This window comes from Stegostoma tigrinum, chromosome 17 (assembly GCF_030684315.1).
Source record: "Stegostoma tigrinum isolate sSteTig4 chromosome 17, sSteTig4.hap1, whole genome shotgun sequence".
NCBI lineage: Eukaryota > Metazoa > Chordata > Chondrichthyes > Orectolobiformes > Stegostomatidae > Stegostoma > Stegostoma tigrinum.
The window spans coordinates 57,136,282-57,153,234 of record NC_081370.1 but is presented as its reverse complement, the minus strand read 5'-3'; the positions used below and the strand labels follow the sequence as shown (position 1 = coordinate 57,153,234).

Here is a 16,953-nt window from a genome sequence, read left to right as displayed (position 1 = left end):
AGCTATTTGGAAGGCAGCTATGCTGACCATTACACCACCATCGCCGAGCTAATGATGCCTGGTAGTGAAAGGCTACTTTGATCTATAAACATGAGACATTGTGAGAAGTGAACCATTCACAATGGGTCCCATTTAATTTGACCACTGTGCATCATTGTTTTACAAAAATACATGAAGAGACACGTCACATTGACCTTTTTGAGAGTTTTTAGATTAAAAGTATTTGTTGAATTTCTATCTTATTGCATTTGACTTCTGTTTGCCAAACTTTCCCAGTGTGACCCAGGTGGATGTCTCATCGAGTTGACAACGCAGCTTACCATTATTATGGCTGGTAAGCAAATCTGGGGCAATATCCAGGAGTCATTTTTGCCGTGAGTATATTACAAAAATCCTGCTGCTTTGGATTATGTTAAAAAATTTGTTAGCAGATATGACAACTTTCAGTGGTAAACAGGCTAGACAACTGTTAGCAATACATTTAAATATTTCTGTGAATGAATGAATAATGAATATTTTGTGTGGCTTTTTAAGAGTTATTACAACCAAGTGAAGATGGGAAATCTTTTCTAAACTTCTCTCAGTGGGTCACAAGAATTGTTTTTATTTCTTTATTAACACAAAGCTATCATGCTTCAATTAAAAGAAAATTAACTAGATATAAGTTACAGTGGTTTCTTGAGTGCAAGAAAAGGTTTGCATCATCTACAATCCTGAAAGGATAACAAAAATGCAACATTAAATACACACATAAACAAGGGTAATAAGCAGAAAAAGGAAGGGGAAGAGTGTCTAGTGCAGCCAAGGAGATAAAGGCAATTTCAGTTAAATTTCTTTTGAGCCCTTGAATTGTGAAAATGACCTGACTCTCAACTGTTTAGCTGCTGTATTGTTTCTTCAACAGTGCCAAAGTTTGTTGTTATCTTGAGTTCACTGAATGATTGATTGTTGTTGTAAGTTAATTGTTTACCAGGCACTAATTTCATGGGGTGAGAATGCCAGGGAGAAGAAGACTTTCCAGCTTCTTGCTTTCATCATTTCATACATCATTCTCTGCTTTGCTGCTCAAGGACTGTTGACTGAAATGCAATTCCTTGTAGATTCCAGTGCCTGACATCATTGTGTTTCCAAGCTGGATGGTCTGCAGGTAGCTGTCATCCTGAGTGTTCTACGTGTGAATCAACTGGAAGAACACAAATCTGCAATGTAATCGTATGCCCTAAGGCTATAACCTGTGCTTCTTCAGTCATGGGAACTGGTTTGATCAGACTTTATCTGTATCAAACGTAAAATTAAAATGGTATCCATTGATCTAGACAAATTTTGCCTCATCTGACACATTCGAATCAGTCTTTTCATTAGAAATGCTTCAGGTATCTTCTCAAATTGAAGTGTCATATCAAATACAGATAGATATCTTTTACAATAGTGGTGGCTGTTCTTCTGTATAGACTTGCTCACGTGTGCAACCACTGGTGAATCTGCTATTCTGAAACCATGAATTATGTCTGCACATGGTTGAAAATGTCCTGCAGCTTTACAAATGTAACGTTTATTGAACATAGAAGGCATAGAACAGTACAGCACAAGAACAAGCCCTGCGGCCCACCATGTCTGTGCTGACCATGATGCCATTCTAAGTGAATCCCATCTGCCTGCACTTAGTCTGTATCCTTCTAATGTCTACCTGTTCATATGTCTATCTAAATGCCTCTTCAACGTTGCTATCATCACGCTACTCCTGAGTGATGTCTGGACATTATCTGTGGCTGTGAGAGCTTGTGGTCCTGTTGTGCTGACACTGGTTTTTATTATTAGTTGTTTGAGTTGCTGTTCTGTGTGTATGTCACATGCCTTTCTAGGATGTCCACACCTGTTGAAGTGAACAGACTATTCCGCCCTCTTGAGGTAATGTTGGTCTTTTCCTGTCGGAGTTTTCCTGTGTCTGTTTCAGGTTTCTTCTTCAATTTGAATAGAGTAAATCTTCCTTGGACAACAGCAAAGCTGACAAAACAAAAATGATCATGAATTCTAACAATAATTCTACCTCATTTGAATGATGACTTCAAAGCTCCATATACACAGCTTTTCACCGTTGTGTGCAGGTCATTCATTAAATGATCTATGGATTCTGCTGGAATTTGAACTTACTGGTTCAACCTTGTTAGTTTATTTGTTCTTAAATCGAAGCAGGTTCCCAAAATATGGCAACGCTCTTGTAATTTGCTGCTTTCAAGGTTTTTAAATTTGTTTCTTCTCATTGCTCCACTGTGTGGTGCATTTTTCCACCTTCTACAGATTGACTCACCATTTCCTTGATTAAAATGATGGCTGTTTACTTCTCCTAGGGTTTTCCTACCTTAAACAGCTAAGATGGATCTTTCCTCATTGTTCTCAGATAAAATGAACAGTTTTCTGCCTTTAACATTAAACATTTTCCTCTACCTAAGGTTTGGAATAAAGTTCTCAAGTTGTCACCGTTATAAATTTTCCAGCCAGAATCACGGCTGAATTACTGATTGCTGATGCTTTTTAAATGTTTAATAGCTCTTGAATTTTTTTTCTGCCAGAATCTATAAACAGTCTAAGTTTACTTTCAGACCCTTTTCGCTGTTATTTGCAACTGTTCTTCTAAGGCCCAAATGTCAATACAGTGATGCCCATTTTGAGAGCTATGAACTCTCATTTACAATCCCTTGCATTCCTTTTCTGGTCTTTGCACCTTTTTTTTGTTTCAAAATGTTCCTTACATCCTTTTAGAATCTCTGACCTCAACTCCCTGGAGGTGAGTTTGCAGATGACACAAAATAAGTGGAGGGACAGATAGTGTGGAGGAAGCAGCGAGGCTACAGAAGGACTGGGGCAGGGTAGCAGAATAGGTAAAGTGGAGAAGCGTGAGGTTATGTATTTTGGTAGAAAGAACAGAGGTGTAAACTATTTTCTAAATGGGGAAAAGGCGTCAGAAATCTGAAGCACAAAAGGACTTTGGAGTGCTGGTTTAGGATTCTCTGAAGGGTAACGTAGATTCAGTTGGAAGTTGGGAAGGCTTAATGCAGTGTTAACATTTATTTCAAAAGTGCTAGAGTACAAGAGCAGAGATGCACTACTGAGGCTGTATAAGGGTCTGGCCGGACAGCATTTGGAATATTACGAACAGTTTAGGGCCGCGTATCTAAGAAAGGATGTTTTAACATTGGAGGGGGTCTAGAAGAGTTTTACAAGAATAACCCTGGGAATTAAGAGGTTGTCATATAAGGAGCAGTTGAGGACTGTGGGTCTGTACTCAATGGAGCTGAAAAGGATAAGAAAGGGGTCTGATTGAAACTTAGAGAATACTGAGAGGTCTGGATGGAGTGGACATGGAGATGTTTCCACTAGTAAGAGAGATTTAGGCCTGAGGGCACAGCCTCAGAGTGAAGCAACAACCCTTTAGAACTGAAATGAGGAGCAATTTCTTCAGCCAGAGGGTAGTGAATCTGTGGAACTCATTGCTGCAGAGGGCTATGGAAGTCAAGTCATTGAGTGTATTTAAGACAAAGATAGATAGGTTCCTGATTAGAAAAGGTATCAAGGGTTACAGGGAGAAGGCAGGAGAATGGGGGTGAGAAATCTATAAATCATGATTGAATGTTGGAGCAGACTTGATGGGCTGAAAGGCTTAAATCTACTCCTGTATCTCATAGTTTTATGGCCTTCCATTGCTTCCACAAAGCCTCCTTCACTAAGCCCTCTGTATTTTCTAAGTATGGCTGGATTTTCTCACTCTTCTTAGCTCATACTCTTGCCCCAGCTCTTCTAACCAGCTTCTCACTAAAGTTTCACATTTGGAGTACTGAGATTGCATGTATACTGCATCCACAGCTACTGCTGTCTCTCTGTTGATAATCACATTTTAGTTACTGATTGACTATCCATATGTTCTTGAAGTGATAATGCTCTTAAAGTAGTAAAATCACTGAAGACGGGAAGAAATAGGAACACGAATAGGCCATCACATCCCCTTTGAGCCCGTATGATCATTTAATGGGATCATGGCTTATCTGAACTTATTTGAAAGGTCTTTCTTCTGAATTCCTTCCCTTGTGCTGGGGTTCAGATCTGCACTGATACAGCCATGTGGCATTTTCCCAGATGCCCACTCCTGGCACTTCTGTGATATTTGTTGCTTTGACAAGCATGTGAACTGGTTATAGTTTGTTTGAAGGATCTTCCAGTCACCAATCTGCATTTGTCTTTGCTTTGTCTTGGTCTGGTCTAGTTGCTGGCGGTTGAGCATGCACCTGAGTAGAATATCTACAGCAAAGGTACTGTTCCTGGATGACAAAAAAGTTTATTTTGTAGCAGGAATAATTACAATTGTATTTGGCCAGGCAAGAATACTAGAGCCTTAGGGAGCTGGTATAGATACATCTGTTTCCTTTGAAGGTGAGCAACAATTCTTGATCTCCACCAACATAATACAGATGATGTCAGTAGAATGACTGAAGCCAATGTAATGTGACCATCAAGCCCTACAGATTCATTTATATGATACAAATTCTCCACCACCCCTCCCCAAGGATATTCCTCATCAATAATCTACTGTATAATATCCAATCTATTCCTGTTTTTACATAACCTAAATCTACTTGCTCTGGTTCAAACATCCTTGGTAAAGGAGGAAAGACAATTAATAATCTCTTTCTCATCCCAACCCTGTAGTTTATATCTGCCATCCACCTATCTCTATCAGTCTGAATCCTGATCTGATTTTGATGATTAGCCAAAGTCATAGAGGTCTACAGCACAGAAAAATAGGCCATTTGGCTCATTGAGTTTGTGCTGGTCAAAAACACACCTTACCAATTTGTCATTATGGCTGAAAAGCAAGCTCGAAATTCTGAGCTTGAGTGACAGTATGTAATTTTCAGAGATGGGACCGCATCATGTAGCTGTTTGGTGTCACCCTGCACATCCATTGTGGCTGTTTGACTAAGATGCCATGACTTGACAAGATATAGCAGACTGTGTGACACAGCACAGAGGCACAGAGACAGTAACCTTTTATTTCTTTCCTGCTTTTTTATGCAGTTGGGTGAAAAACTGGTGGGTGAGTCGGAATGCCAGGCACCACCCAGAGAAACTGTACTCTCGTTGGGAGCAGGACCATGACTTACAGGACATGGGACAACTTGGCCTGTTCTATGAGTATCTGGAAATGGGTGAGTGAAATAACTAACCAATGTCAAGTCAGGAATGCAGGAGAGAAATGCCTCCAGTATTGAACTGACTTGTATCTTTACTGGGACCATCAATTAATTTCAGCCTCAAATGCCAAAATCCTTTTCTTTCACACGGTTGTGATATCCAGTTGTTTGTCAGGTCAGCTCCCGATTTACAGCAAAATATTTTTATTCATTCAACATGCTTTAATCTCACTGCTCAATATGTTGAACTGAGGGTGTAATCTGAAAACCTTTTGTTTAATCCAACTTTTTTTTTCCAGTGTGCTTCTTCATGAGCAGTTGGAATACATCCTGGAGTTGATAGGCTATAGGAAGGATGTTGTTATGCTTGAAAGGTTACAGTAAAACTTTACAAGGATGTTGTCAGGACTAGAGGGATGGAGTTGTAAGGAAAGGCTGAATAGGCTGGGAATTTTTCACTGGAGCATCAGAGGCTGAGGCATGACTTCTTTCGAGGTTTATAAAATCCATAAGGGGCATGGATAAGGTGCATAGCCAAGGTCTTTTTCCCAGTGTATGGGAGTCCAAAACCAGGTGGCATAGGTTTAAGGTGAGTGGAGAAAGATTTAAAGGGGACCGGAGGGGCACATTTTTCACACAGAGGTTAGTGTGTGTATAGAATGAGCTGCTGGAGGAAATGGTAAAGGTTGGGTGCAATGACAACATTTAAAAGGCATCTGGATGGGTATGTGAATAGGAAAGCTTTGGAGGGATTTGGATCAAATGAAATAAATCAGTTTTGGATACCTGGCTGGCATGCACGAGTTGGACCAAAGGGCCTCTCCATGCTCTATAAGTCTGCAACTCATCTTGAATTATTATCTCTTTCCTGCCTCCACGTGCAGAATGTGTTCTAGCCGAATAATTAATAAGAGAATTTATTGTATAAACTAAAGACTTAGCCTGTGCCTTTGATTCGGGCCTCAACCCGAAATGTCAACTTTCCTGTTCCTCTGATGCTGCCTGGCCTGCCGTGCTCCTCCAGCTCAGTCTGTCAAGGTTCAGTTCTGGCACGACGACTCAGCATTGCTCCATAATTGTTGAACTCAATTTTATGATGTTTCAAAATAATGAGATATAATTAAATAACCATAATGAACTGAAGAATCCTAAATACTAGGCTTTCTTCTGTTAAATTTGCTTCGTTTCCTATTCCCTTTAAGCAGGAAAATTGTTGCAAACGTGTTTTCAGATTGAGCCAAGACTATTCATTTAGTAAATATCGTTATCGTTATAGAGGGTTTACTTCACCACACTTTGTAGTAACAGTTTGTATGTTTTCTTATTCAGAACACTGAGCAGAAATGACAGAACTGGAAGGAATGGAGTAGATGGAAAGGAAGCATTGAATAGTTAAGATTAAAGAAAAGTTTAAGTTCAAAAACAGGAGATTGTGTGGAAAAAGAAGTATACTTATGAACAAGCCAGCAAATGAATTAGAAACAAGAGTAAGCCACTCGGCCACTCGAGGCTGTTCTGCCATTTAATTGAAATTCAATAAATTCCCGCCTCGGGCGACTGTCTGTATGGAGTTTGCACATTCTCCACGTGTCTGCGTGGGTTTCGTCCGGGTGCTCCGGTTTCCTCCCACAGTCCAAAGATGTGCAGGCTAGGTGGATCGGCCATGCTAAATTGCCCGTAGTGTTCGGGGTTATGGGGGGATGGGCCTGGATGGGATGCTTCAAAGGGCGGTGTATACTTGTTGGGCCAAAGGGCCTGTTTCCACACTGTAGGGAATCTAATCTAATAAGGGGTGGTCTGGTGGCCCAGTGGTTAGCACTGCTACCTCACAGTGCTAGGGATCTGGATTCAATTCTACCCTCGGGCAACTGTCTATGTGGAGTTTGCACGTTCTCCCCGTGTCTGCGTGGGTTTCCTCCGGGTGCTGTGGTTTCACACTGCGCAAGTTCAGTGGATTGGTCGTGCTAAATTATCCATAATGTTCAGGCATGTGCAGACTAGGTGGGTTAGCCATGGGAAATGCAGGGATTGGGTGGGATGCTGTTCATAGCATTGGTATGGGCTGAATGGCCTGCTTCCTCACTTTAGGAATTGTATGGTTCTAAAATCTGCTCCATCCCATTTCCCGCTCCTTTCTCAATCTACCTATCTGCATCTGTCTCAAGAATATCTGAGGACTGTGCTTCTTCTGCCTTTTGAAGATGAATTGCAAAGATGTACAACCCTCAAAGAAATAATTTCTCCTTATCGCTGTCTTAAATGGGTGACCCGTTCTTACACAGTGACTTTCCTAGATCTGAGTTTTACCACAGGGTGAAGTATATTTTCCCTCAAGATTGTACATGTTTCAGTCAAATCACTTCTTACTCTTATAAACTCTGGTGGAAACAACCTTTCATTAGACAGTCGACCCCTTCCAGGTAATTTTTCTTCAATATGATACAAAGTAATTTAAGGAAAAATTGGACAATGAGGAGGAAATAAAATATAATATCTCAAAGTGAACAGGTTTCCATGGGATTTTGTTTAAGTTAAGTTAATTTTGTTGAGTAAAAAAATTAAACCCTAATTTCCTGGCATTTTCATAGAACCACATCAGTGCAGAAAGAGGCCATTTGGCCCTCTGAGTCTGTACCAACCCTCCAAAGAGCATCCCACCCAGACCTACTACCCTATCCCCATAGTCACCATGACTAACCCACTTAGCCTGCACATCCCTGAACACTACAGTCAATTTAGCATGGCCAATTCACCCAACCTGCACACCTTTGGACTGTGGAGGACACCGAAGCATCCAGGGGAAACACATGCAGACACGGGGAGAATGTGCAAACTCCAGACGGACAGGCATCCAAGGATGGAATCGAACCTGGGCCCCTGGTGCTGTGAGGCTTCAGTGACACTCACTGAGCCATCATGCTGTCTATTTTTCCCTTCCAAATTATCCACTTTATAATTTCTTGAACAAATAGCATAAATGAATCATGTTTCTGGAGTCTCTTTTTTATGTTAATTCTGGTTAAAATTGTAAACCATCTTTCCTTTAAGTAATATTCAATAAGGGATGGTAACAAATTGGACGTGGGAAAGAGCATTGAGAACAGAAAGGATTACAGCTGTGGTATGTAAGATAACAAAGTGTGAAGCTGGATGAACACAGCAGGCCAAGCAGCATCTAAGGAGCAGCTTTTGTGCTCCTGAGATGCTGCTTGACCTGCTGTGTTCATCCAGCTCCACACTTTGTTACCTTGGATTCTCCAGCATCTGCAGTTCCCATTGTCTCTGATTACAGCTGTGCTATGTGCTGTTTACATTGCAGTCATCCAGTTTGGGTTTGTCACACTCTTTGTGGCCTCATTTCCTCTGGCACCTGTTCTTGCTCTGCTGAACAACATTATCGAGATCCGCGTGGATGCCTGGAAGTTCATCACACAGTTCAAGAGACCCGTGGCAGCAAAGGCACACAGTATAGGAATATGGCATCAGATTCTGAACGGTGTGGCCATTTTCTCTGTAGTTACGAATGTAAGTGTTCTGCTTCGTGCAGGGTTGGTGTAGCACCGTAAACTCCTAATGCAAAATACCTCATTTTCATGACTAGATTTCCAAGGTCCTCGCTTGTTGCCAAGAAACATGGTCCGCCTTGAATCGAGACCAAAAACAATGAGTTAAGCACTTATGCATTGGTGTAGACTTGGGAAGTCGCCTAGATTTTATGTTATAGTCCTTTGGTTGCTCTCAGACTGTTGGTGTCGAGTGGAGCTGTATAAAGTTATACAGCTGTAAGTCTTAGACCAGAATTTTGCCAGGAATTAAAAGAACAGGATTAGGCCATAAAGTCCCTAAAGCCTGTGCCCTCCCACCCGTTCACTATAATTATGACTGACCACTTATTCCAGCTCCATGGTCCAACCGTATTCACATGTAAAAAAGGACAAACTGGGAGAAGAAAACGTATCATCTGTCCCAGCCTGTCCTACAAAACTCTGATACCTTCTGCACCACAAGCTATCATTAGGACCAAGTTTAGTGGAGTGCAGATGTGGAAATCTGAAACAAATATAGGAATTAGTATGAAAAGCAAAGTCGAGATGGTATTTCATGGTATTCTTACTTCCAAATTATAGTGATTGAAACAAGGCCAGCCAGGTAGACCTCGTAGAATATGAGCTCCCTGATTGGAGGTTGTTAACTTGGTCCAGTCAGGGACCCCTGGCTGAAAGATATAAAAAGGAGTGTCAGAGGCTCTGTTCACTCTGAGAGTTGTCTCTGAAGGAGCCGGATCAGTGTCAAGGACTCTCCATGTGTGAATAAAGGGTGACTTGGGAACGGGATATCAGCCTCTGTGGAGTTATTTCACAAATTACTCTCTTTTCTTTATAATTTCTTCAGTAAATAGTCTATACAAATCAAATTAACTCTGCTTTCTCTCCACAGAATCAGCCAGATGTGCTGAGTTTCTTAAAAATTTAAGTTTTACCAATATATTGTTATGGCCAAGCTTATATTCTAAACTATCTATTTTAGAATTGAAATCCACAAGCTAAGTTTTTCTTAAAATTTTTTTTTTACAAAACAAGACTTACGAAATATACATACAAAACTGTTCAGCACGCAACAATAAAAGCAAAATACTGCAGATGCTGGAAATCTGAAACAAACACAGAGAATGCTGGAGAAACTCAGCTGATCTAGCAGCATCTGTGGAGAGAGAACTAGTTAATGTTTCGAGTTTGGTAGGAATTTCTTTGGAATTGAAAGGAATTGGAAACAGAAGAAAGGACAGAAGTAAATGATGAACAAGACAGCAGATATATAGAGACCCAATGCAAAAGTCAAAGTGGTTCTTACTAGTGAAAAAGGGGAAGAAATGTGAAAAGCGTGTATATTAAGGTGTGAAAGGGAAGAATTAGCCCTTTCTACTAAGTGCAAAGTAGGCAGGATACAAACTCGAAGCAGCTTGGGGGAGTGGGGCGGGGTTGTTGAATGAGAATGTAAGAAAAATGGAGGGCATACATAAAGCGATCGGTCTGTGGAATTTTTGTATTCGGTGTTGAGAACTTGATTGTCATTGAAAATGTAACAGAAATGTTAGCATGACAGGTCATTGAAATGACAAGCGACTGAGAGATAGGGGTTTTCCGAAAGCAACTACAGGAGATGCTGGTGAAACCACATCTGGAGTATTGTGAGAAGTTTCATAGAACCTACAACTGTACAGCATAGGAACAGGACCTTTGGCTCACAATGTCGTACCCAACGCCATGCCAAATTAAACTATTTGTTTCATCTGAGGTTATCGACCTGTTTGCTGAGCCGGTGGGTTTGGTTCCAAACATTTTGTCACCCTGCTCGGTAACATGGTCAGTGCGCCTCTGGTGAAGCATCAGTGTTCTGTCCCACTTGTTATTTATAAGCCTCGGTTTGCTAGGGTATTTGGTACCACTTCTAGTTTTGTTTCTCAGTGGTTTGTACACAGGGTCTAATTCAATGTGTTTGTTGATGGAGTTCCGGTTAGAATACCAGGCCTCCAGGAATTCCCTGGTGTGTCTCTGTTTGGCTTCTGCGATTATGGATGTGTTATACCAGTCGAATCTGTGTCCCCCCTTGTCCGTGTGTAGTGAGACAAATGAGAATTGGCCGTGTCGCTTGGTGGCGAGTTGTTTATGTATGCATATTGCCAGTTTTCTTCTGGTTTGCTTAGTTCCGGGTTGCTGCAATGTGTTGTGCTCGTTTAAATAGTGTCCCGATGCAGCTCTGTTTGTGAGCATTGGGGTAGTTGCTAGTGTATTTGAGTATCTGGTCCATATGTATGGTCTTCCTGTATATGGTAGTCTGGAGTTACGCTATCATTATGTCCAGGAAGGCTAGTCAGTTGTTGTTCTCCTCTTCTAGAACATAGAACATTACAGCACAGTACAGGCCCTTCAGCCCTCGATGCTGTGCCGACCTGTCATACCGATCTGAAGCCCATTTAACCTACACTATTCCATGTAAGTCCATATGCTTATCCAATGACGACTTAAATATACCTAAAGTTGGCGAATCTACTACCGTTGCAGGCAAAGCGTTCCATTCCCTTACTACTGTCTGAGTAAAGAAACTACCTCTGACATCTGTCCTATATCTTTCACCCCTCAATTTAAAGCTATGCCTCCCCGTGCTCGCCGTCACCGTCCTAGGAAAAAGGCTCTCCCTATCCACCCTATCTAACCCTCTGATTATTTTATATGTTTCAATTAAGTCACCTCTCAACCTTCTTCTCTCTAATGAAAACAGCCTCAAGTCCCTCAACCTTTCCTCGTAAGACCTTCCCTCCATACCAGGCAACATCCTATTAAATCTCCTCTGCACCCTTTCCAAAGCTTCCACATCCTTCTTATAATGCGGTGACCAGAACTGTGTGCAGTACTCCAAGTGCGGCCGCACCAGAGTTTTGTACAGCTGCAGCACAACCTCTTGGTTCCGGAACTCGATCCCTCTATTAATAAAAGCTAAAACACTTATGCCTTCTTAACAGCCCTGTCAACCTGGGTGGCAACTTTCAAGGATCTGTGTACATGGACATTGAGATCTCTCTGCTCATCTACACTACTAAGAATCTTACCATTAGCCCAGTACTTTGCCTTCCGGTTACTCCTACCAAAGTGCATCACCTCACACTTGTCTGCATTAAACTCCATTTGCCACCTCTCAGCCCAGCTCTGCAGCTTATCTATGTCTCTCTGCAACCTACAGCATCCTTCGTCACTATCCACAACTCCACTGACCTTAGTGTCATCTGCAAATTTACTAACCCATCCTTCTACGCCCTCATCCAGGTCATTTATAAAAATGACAAACAGCAGTGGACCCAACACCGACCCTTGCGGTACACCACTAGTAACTGGTCTCCAGGATGAACATTTCTCATCAACTACCACCCTCTGTCTTCTTTCAGCAAGCCAATTTCCAATCCAAACTGCTATATCTCCCACAATTCCATTCCTCCACATTTTGTACAATAGCCTACTGTGGGGAACCTTATCGAATGTCTTGCTGAAATCCATATACACCACATCAACCAGTTTACCCTCATCTACCTGTTTGGTCACCTTCTCAAAGAACTCAATAAGGTTTGTGAGGCATGACCTTCACTTCACAAAACCGTGCTGACTATCCCTAATCAATTTGTTCTTTTCTAGATGATTATAAATCCTATCCCTTATAACCTTTTCCAACACTTTACCACTTTATCACTAAGGCTCACTGGTCTATAATTACCAGGGTTGTCTCTACTCCCTTCCTGAACAGCGGAACCACATTTGCTATCCTCCAGTCGTCTGGCACTATTCCTGTAGACAATGACGAGCTAAAGATCAATGTCAAAGGCTCGGCAATCTCCTCCCTGGCTTCCCAGAGGATCCTAGGATAAATCCCATCTGGCCCAGGGGACTTATCTATCTTCATCCTTTGTAGGATTTCTGATACCTCTTCCTTGTGAACCTCAATCCCACCTAGTCTAGTAGCCTGTATCTCAGTATTCTCCTCGACAATATTGTCATTTTCTAGAGTGAATACTGTTGAAAAATATTCATTTAGTGCTTCCCCTATCTCATCTGACTCCACACACAACTTCCCACTACTATCCTTGATTGGGCCTACTCTTACTTTCGTCATTCCTTTATTCCTGAAATACCTATAGAAAGCCTTAGGGTTTACCCTGATCCTATCCGCCGAAAACTTCTCGTGTCTCCTCCTGGCTCTACTGAGCTCTCTCTTTAGGTCTTTCCTGACTACCTCGTAACCCTCAAGTGCCCGAACTGAGCCTTCACATCTCATCCTAACATAAGCCTTCTTCTTCCTCTTGACCAGAGATTCCACCTCCTACGTAAACCATGGCTCCCGCACTCAACAGCTTCCTCCCTGCCTGACAGGTACGTACTTATCTAGGACACACAGGAGCTTTTCCTTGAATAAGCTCCACATTTCTAATGTGCCCATCCCTTGCAGTTTCCTTCCCCATCCTATGCTCCCTAAATCTTGCCTAATCTCATCGTAATTGCCTTTCCCCCAGCTATAACTCTTGCCCAGTGGTATACACCTATCCCTTTCCATCACTAAAGTAAACATAACAGAATTGTGATCACTATCACCAAAAGTAAACATAACAGAATTGTGATCGCTATTTTTTTGTGACTTTTATCCCAGTGAGTATGTTGTTTATGTGTTGTTGGGTTCCTTGTTTTGTGCATTTGATGATACTGAAGCTACCATCTACATATCGCGCCCCAAAGTTCGGGTTGTATAGTGGGAAGTGTTATGCGTTCTAACCTTTGCATTACTACTTCTGCAATCAGTCCTGATACTAGAAGAAACTAGAAGAAACCCAGTGACACATAAACAATATTCTCACCGGGATAAATTTCACAAAAAAAGATGACAACAAGTAGAACACAAAAACAATTTGGAAAGCCAGACTAGAAAGACGACACATATATAGACCAGTTAATCAATTACACTATCACACCCACAAACAGAGCTGCATCAGGACACTATTTAAATGAGCCACAACATATTGCAGCAGCCTAGAACTATGTAAAACAGAACAGGAGCACCTAAACGGAGTCTTCTAAAGGAAAGGATACCCATTAAGCACAATCTGCCATTACCTCAGTGACAGACACAACACGACCAGTCACCATACTGTAGGCCAAGGACATTTCAGAGATGATCACAAGACTGCTCAGACCTCTCGGAATCAGGGCAGCCCACAAACAGACAACCACCCTACAATGGCTACTGATGAACGTAAAGGATCCCATCGCCAAAACCAGCAAAATCAGTCTCATGTACAAAATACCATGCAAGGTCTGTGAGAAACACTACGTCGGCCAAACCAGAAGAAAACTTACTATATGGATGCGTAAACGCCAACTAGCCACCAAGAGACACAGCCAATTCTCACTGGTCTCACTATGCACAGACAACAAGGGACATGAATTTGATTGGGACAGTACATCCATAATCGCAGGAGGCAAACAGAGACACACCAGGGAATCCCTGGAGGCCTGGTATTCTAACTGGAACTCCATCAACAAACACATTGAATTGGACCCTGTGTACAAACCACTGAGAAACAGAACTGGAAGTGGTACCAAACACCTCCAGCAAACTGAGGCATAAAAATAACAAGCGGGACAGAACACTGACACTTCACCAGAGGTGCACTAATGATGTTACCCAGCAGGGTGGCGAAACATTTACAACCAAACACACCAGCTCGGGAAGCATGTCTGCAACCTCATCCACAACCTGAGCTACAAATCTTCTCACAAACTTTAATTGTGGCACCTCCTTATGAAAGAAAGACATCTTTTCATTGGAAGTAGTTCAGTGCAGGTTCACCAGTGTGGTACTTGGTATGGAGAGATTGCCTCTACTCACTGGAATTTAGGAGAATGAGAGGTGATCTGATTGAAACATATAGGATTCTTCAGGTGCTTGACAGGGTAAATGCTGAGTGGATTTTTTTTGTCATGGGAGAATCGAGGTCTCGTGCACCTAGTCTTAGAATAAAGGGAGTCAATCTAAGACTGAGATGAGAAGGAATTTCTTCTCTGAGGATCGAGAGTCTTTGGAACTCCTTGCCACAGAGAGCTGCGGGGACAGAGTCCTTATATATATTTAAAGCTGAGATAGATTCTTGATCCATAGAGGACTTGAGGGTTACAGAGAAAGAGCAGGAAAATGGGATGTGAGGAATGTCGGATCTGCCATGATCCTGTTGAATGATGAAGCAGGCTGGAGGGAAAAAATGACCTACTCCTGTTCCCATTATGATATTATGGATGCTGGAAATATGAAACAAAAAGGTTTGAAGTCCAGTGACCCTGAGGTTCTGAAGAAGGGTCACTAGAGTTGAAATGTTAACTGTTTTGTTTTTCTACAGATGCTGCCAGACCTGTTGAATTTCTCCAGTGCTTCCTTTTGTTTCATTTTGAAAGAACTAATTTTCACAATCCCTTAAACATGAGCAATCAAAAAGACATTATGATTGGAAGTACCTTTGTGAGAATATACGCTATATATTCATATATGCATATTCTACAAATGATCAACTGCCAATGAAAGGCTGTACCAATAACAGCCTGTCAATTACCAATGTTTCAGTGATAAGCTCCAATTTTGAAAGACATCTTGAAATAATACCTCTCCTGGGAGAGGAGAAAAAAGCCTGAACACTGAAGAAAGAAAATTTCCCGATTTTCCTAAAAATGCTTTAAGAGACATTCCAGAAGACTGAGTTGTGTTCATAAATAGATGCTGGAATATGGGTGGATTTCAACTTTTATTTCATTGTAGTATAATTGTACAAGTTTTTTTTTCTCTTTACAATAAGTTAAACTTGAGCGGTGTAGGACGAAATAATTTGGGAACAATAAAATGACGAGTGTTCAAAGTGCTAAGGTTTTCTCCTTCCCGTAAATGTATGTGACTTCTGAAAAAGATGTTTGTTTATATAGAAACATAGGTCTATCCTGTACCGGTCATGACTTCTCCTTTCAAATTCCTTAGGCTTTCATTGTGGCTTTTACTTCAGATATGATCCCCCGTTTAGTTTACAAATATGCATATTCTACAAATGACCATCTGCCAATGAAAGGCTATATCAATAACAGCCTGTCAATCGCCAGTGTTTCAGTGAAAAGCTCCAATTTTGAAAGACATCCTGAAATCACCAGTTGCCGGTAAGGATTTAACGAACACAAAATTTATTTCCTGCTTCCAGACAAGCAAATCACCACTGGCGCTTCAGTTATCGATGTGTTTCTAAATGAAAGAGAACAATTTAATTCTCTTGACAAAGCTCCAAAAAGGGCCTGATTTTCCTGGATGTGGCAGTCTCACAGAGATTGCCTTTACACCCCTTCTGGATGAAGGAAGGGAGCTCAGCATTTCCGAGAGGCGATTCCGCTGAAATGCAGAGCCGTTCTAACAGTACTTTCACACAGCACAAACTGTCAGAGAAAGGCAAATCCATGCCCCTTTGGTCACAACAGTCAGCTGTTGTACACCGAAATTCAAAGGCCCAGATTCACAGATAGCTGTTGTCAAATAGTACATAAGATGGCGACGATATTCAGAGCGCTGGCAGGGTTGGGTCCAGGAGGATAGAGTGTAGGGTGCCAAGTGGATAGTGTGCCAGGTAAGCATGGGTGCCAGGTGATAGGGGGTGAGGTGCTGGCTGGGGTGGGGTAGGATGGCAGGGTGTAAGAAGGGAAAGGGTAGCTAAGTCTTTAGGTTGGGACCGTGGTGGATTGGGAAGGGTAGGTGTTGGGTCTAGGTGTCACATTCCAATGTTAGATCCAGCAGGGGGAGAGGGGATCAGGTCATGCTCTGGTGGGAGGTTGGTCTGATATTGTCGCCAGGATGTTTTTGGTGGTCGGGTCACAGCAGTTGGGACTTTGTCCATCAGTGAGGAGGGTTTGCGTGTGGATTAGCACAGGGGGTGTTGACTGGGGAGATAGGTGACAGGAGAGAGAGAGGACTTGTTGGATTAGGAGACTGAGGTTTTAAGGAATCTGTGAATTGTGAGTGAGGTTAATGTGGAGTCTGTTTAATAGTTATTCAGGAGTTAGACTGTGAATTTAACTGTCTAACTTTTCCTGAGTAACTAGTTTAATTTATTTCATCAGAACTGTCCAACTTGTCCAATTTAAGTATAGAATTTTGGAGGGCTCCAGATGTAGGGGAAGAGAACAGGAGAAAATTCATTTTCCCAGGC

The 16,953-nt window shown here is 41.8% G+C and overlaps 1 protein-coding gene across 11 annotated transcripts in view; it reads left to right on the top strand.

Moving 5' to 3' along the window:
- The window catches only part of ano5a (anoctamin 5a), a 195,413-nt gene that overhangs the window by 169,648 nt on the left and 8,812 nt on the right, over positions 1-16,953 (top strand). For all 11 annotated transcript variants that reach the window (XM_059652172.1, XM_048545538.2, XM_048545536.2 and 8 more), the window contains 4 exons: positions 277-374; positions 5,071-5,201; positions 8,506-8,711; positions 15,744-15,916. In XM_059652172.1, coding sequence (XP_059508155.1) covers positions 277-374; positions 5,071-5,201; positions 8,506-8,711; positions 15,744-15,916 — 608 coding nt within the window. The remainder of the gene's footprint in view (positions 1-276; positions 375-5,070; positions 5,202-8,505; positions 8,712-15,743; positions 15,917-16,953) is intronic.